Source organism: Austrofundulus limnaeus, unplaced genomic scaffold (assembly GCF_001266775.1).
Source record: "Austrofundulus limnaeus strain Quisiro unplaced genomic scaffold, Austrofundulus_limnaeus-1.0 Scaffold1908, whole genome shotgun sequence".
NCBI lineage: Eukaryota > Metazoa > Chordata > Actinopteri > Cyprinodontiformes > Rivulidae > Austrofundulus > Austrofundulus limnaeus.
In genome coordinates this window covers 27831-31812 of record NW_013954310.1, presented here as the reverse complement: position 1 = coordinate 31812, position 3982 = coordinate 27831, and the positions used below count along the sequence as shown (strand labels likewise).

The following is a 3982-nucleotide window of genomic DNA, read 5'->3' as shown; positions in this document are numbered from 1 at the left end:
TTTATAAGTAACAACGATCTAAAGCAGACTTGAAACCAGCCTGGAACTTAGGCTTAAGCTTGTTGAAAAATGATGACTTCAGCTAGTAATAAAGTATATTTAATATTTCTTCTGTCATAAAAATAAGAATATTTATATTTACCAGTCAACAGTTAGAAAATGTTCTCTGTATACATGGTTATAGGATGAAATTAGTCTCTATTGATATTAGCTAACCATGTTCTCAATAGGTCAGGTTCCTCTAACAAGATCCTAAAAATACTTACATTTATAATATTATTTACACTCTGTAGGTCTAAATATAGACATACAGAGTGTAAAATAATACTATAAATGTAAGTAGTAATTAAATATTACATAAGTATATAATGTAAGTATGTATTAAATATTACAGCTGATTTGTCCTCTGATTAATATTATTACTGGTAATCAGAGGACAAATCAGCTGTAATATTGAATAGTTTGTGTTAAACTGTAGCCTGATTCAGCAGGGTGCTACACTCTGTATATATGCTCCACAAGCTAATATCTGCTAACCAGTTCAATAAATAACAGTGACTACATCGACTTTATAAGATTATTTTAATTTTAAACTGTTAYATTACGTTCTGCTCAGATCACATTGAGCTAAATAAGATCAAATCTGCTGACTTGTGTAAAATGAGATGTTTTCCTTTTTATCTTCTGTTAATAAATCCATAACACAAACAGCTTTTCTGACATTATTTAAAACATTAGATAGATTATATAAACTGTAAAATATTAATAATAATTGGGTTAATATTATTAATAGTTTTCATGATTTCTACATTGTCAGTCCTTTTTTTATGCTCTGCTGTCAACATGTACAGTAATGGGAAATCCAGACTCTTGACCGTTTTGCATTAGCCATTAGCTTCACCAGCCGAACTCCACTCCAGCTGTTCTATGTAACCTTCTTGTTTTAACACTGAAGTGCACCATCTGCTGGTGAATGTGAGAACTTTATGAGCCAGTTAAAACACTTACAATTCTAGGGTAAGGCACACGGCCAAAGGAGTAAATCTCCCAAAGCAGGATTCCATAACTCCATACATCCGACTTAGTAGAAAACCTCTGTTGGACAAACAAACAAACAAACAAAAAAGTTCAAATTCATATATTTTATGAGCAGACATTTACTGTCCACACAATCCAAACGCAGCTGGGTGTAGCTTCGAACAACACGGACACAATTAGCAGCAGGCCGACAGCTGACATCTGCCCACCTTCTCCCTTAGTGCTTCAGGGGCGGTCCACTTGACGGGCAGCTTGGCCGTGTCCTGCACAGAGGAGGCCTCCTTGGTGAGGCCAAAGTCGCTGACCTTGGCGATGTTGTCGTCAGACACCAGCACATTTCGAGCTGCCAGGTCTCTGTGGACAAAGTTGTTGGCCTCCAGGTACTCCATAGCTTCACACACGTCACTGACGGGAGGGATGAGACGATGAGTGAGGAGAGGAAGACAATAACAACTCATCAGAGGGTAATAAAATGTAGTGTCAATGAAGAAAAATCCATTCACTCAAACTGTGTGCTGCACAGTTTCTACTGAAATCAAAACTTAAAACAATGGAGTGAGTTACTACACAAAAAACTACTGAACAGAATGTTTATTTGATTTATTTTAGGTGCTGGATTACAGCAAGAGCTCAAAAACTAATTAAAACAGTTGAAAAAACTGACGCAACTGAAAGGAGCCTCAGAGAAATCCAGCTGAGTAATATTTGTAGGAACAAACAAATGCTTCTGTTCTGCTTCCAGCTAAACGTCCAACACATTTCTGTCGAAATTCGTTCAAATCCTCCCAGCTGAACAAGCAGTTTCTCACCCAAATGCTGCTTTTGTACGAATCTAATGAAGATATGAGCAGAGATGAAGAGGACTCACAGTGAGAACTTGAGCAGGCAGTCCCCACCGAGGACAGTCCGTCCTCTGGACCGCAGGTAGTCCACCAGGCTGCCCTGTGGCACAGTTCAGATTAATAATAAATATGAAACTGATCTCCCTGAGTATATTACTCCACTTTTAACAAGTCTATAAAACAGCCTTAAAACTATGATGGGTTTGCTAAACTAAAGAGCCGTTTTAATCAGCAGCAAGCTAAGAGATGAGAAAGTAGTAGTAAAAGGATGTCTGACCTTGGCCATGTATTCTGTGACAATGTAGAGACTGCCCCTCTCTTCAACGATAACACCCAGCAACTGCACCAGGTTGTTGTGCCTCAGCTGCCTGTAGAAACACACAAACCGAGGCAGCAAATAAGACGTTTCAGCACAGAAAATCCCTGCGAGTTCTCACAGCTTGTAAATAAAACCTCATCAGGAAAGAACAGAAAAACAGTGAGAGTCGACAAGTTCATTTGAAAAAGTACCTGTTGGAAGASTGAGATAAAAGTTTGGTCTTACGTCATGACGGAGGCCTCAGCGATGAAAGCCTGTGCTGTGGCATCATTTTTAATACACTTGACCGCCACCTTGGTCCCTCTGTAGTCTCCCACCATCACATCTAACAACACAAACATTTCAAGTGAAGACACACACCAGCTTGGAGTTACAAACTGGGTTAAAATGATCAAAGAAAAACCTGAAGAGAATTTGAGAAAAACTGGGGAACTTTTGCCCAAAACCACTTAGAGATTATAGAAAAGTCGGGCTCTCTGGAAGGAAAACACTAAAAACACAAGGACTGTTTTGTATGCTTTATATGGGATTAAAAGGAATGATAAAAGATTAGTTTCTCACCTCCAAACTCCCCTTTACCAATGATCTGGAGGAGTTTCAGCTCCTTCCTGTTCAAGGCCCAGCCACCTGCAAAGAAGAAAGACTTATTCATGCTGTGTTGTACTGAAGTCTGTACATTTCAAATGCTGCAGGCAAAGAACCAGAAAAACATCCTTTCTATTCAAGACATTGATTAAAATATGCACATTCATTTCAATAAAAAGCTCTCTTCTCGTCAAAGTTCTACTTTTAAAATGTTCAATCTGTTATTATTCTGGAGTAATAATCAGCCGGGTCAGATGGGTGCATGAAGCAAAATGAAAGCAGATCCAGGAAGAGAGGGCTGATACAGATTGACCTTGAGTGCTGGTGAAGCAGTTTCCACAGACAACAAGATTATTTCCCTGCTGATTAATGCCATTAGGCTGGAGATGATAGCCCAACTTTAAAGGAGATGCAGCTTATGTGTGTACATGGTGTGTGCGTGAGGGATAGGTTAAACAGTGAATAAACAAATGTCCCTCAGAGCCTTGGTGCCAGAGTCCCTGTGGAGCAGTGTGATAAGCGTATAGTGCCCTTACTCCTGGAGAACTCGTCCTGTGCTGCCACCGTTCCCTCCATCAGCTTGGGTTTAATCAGCCTGGTACAAAGGCCATCGGCGTCTTTGGTGTAGTGCTGCAGAGACAGAAGTTAACAGAGTTAAACACTTGTCTTTAACATCTACGTTATCAGATACAGAATCTACTTTTCTCTGCCAGTAAGGAGCAAGTTGGGGGATGGTTCTAAAACAAAGCCACAGCCTGTATACACACTGTCATTATGCAAAAATAAAAACAGAAACATACAAAGGTGGGGATGAAACAAAGATTTGTTGTAAGATTTCATGTGAGGAAGAGATGAGCTGTTATCAGCACGCATCGATGTTGGAGGCGGAGGCTTGTCTCGGGGGAACAACAGCATCTCTGCCTCATTTCCATATAAAAGGCGTAAAAAAAAGAGATGGAGGGGCAATGTTGAGAAGATTTACTGTGCCATGGAACAGAGTGAGAATAAATAAAGTTAGGGAGCTACACATCTATTCTGAGGAGGGAAGTTTTGGGTGAACCTGCCCTGTTTGCAGTACAGTTGTAATAATGAGAATGACTAAAAGGCACAACTTAGCAACCTGTTTTTGGCTCTGTTCTTTCAGTTTTGATGTGAGGAATTCAGCAATGAATGACCGTAAGAGGAAAAACATATATAT

General features: G+C 39.6%; 1 protein-coding gene across 1 annotated transcript in view; it reads right to left on the bottom strand.

Moving 5' to 3' along the window:
• Nucleotides 1-1008: 1008 nt before the first annotated feature.
• Nucleotides 1009-3982, bottom strand: part of LOC106536637 (tyrosine-protein kinase CSK) — a gene marked incomplete at its 3' end in the record, with an annotated part of 12681 nt that continues 9707 nt past the window's right edge. Inside the window, 7 exon segments of the mRNA XM_014033945.1 lie at nucleotides 1009-1095; nucleotides 1248-1443; nucleotides 1907-1980; nucleotides 2158-2248; nucleotides 2425-2524; nucleotides 2761-2826; nucleotides 3321-3414. Coding sequence (XP_013889399.1) covers nucleotides 1009-1095; nucleotides 1248-1443; nucleotides 1907-1980; nucleotides 2158-2248; nucleotides 2425-2524; nucleotides 2761-2826; nucleotides 3321-3414 — 708 coding nt within the window.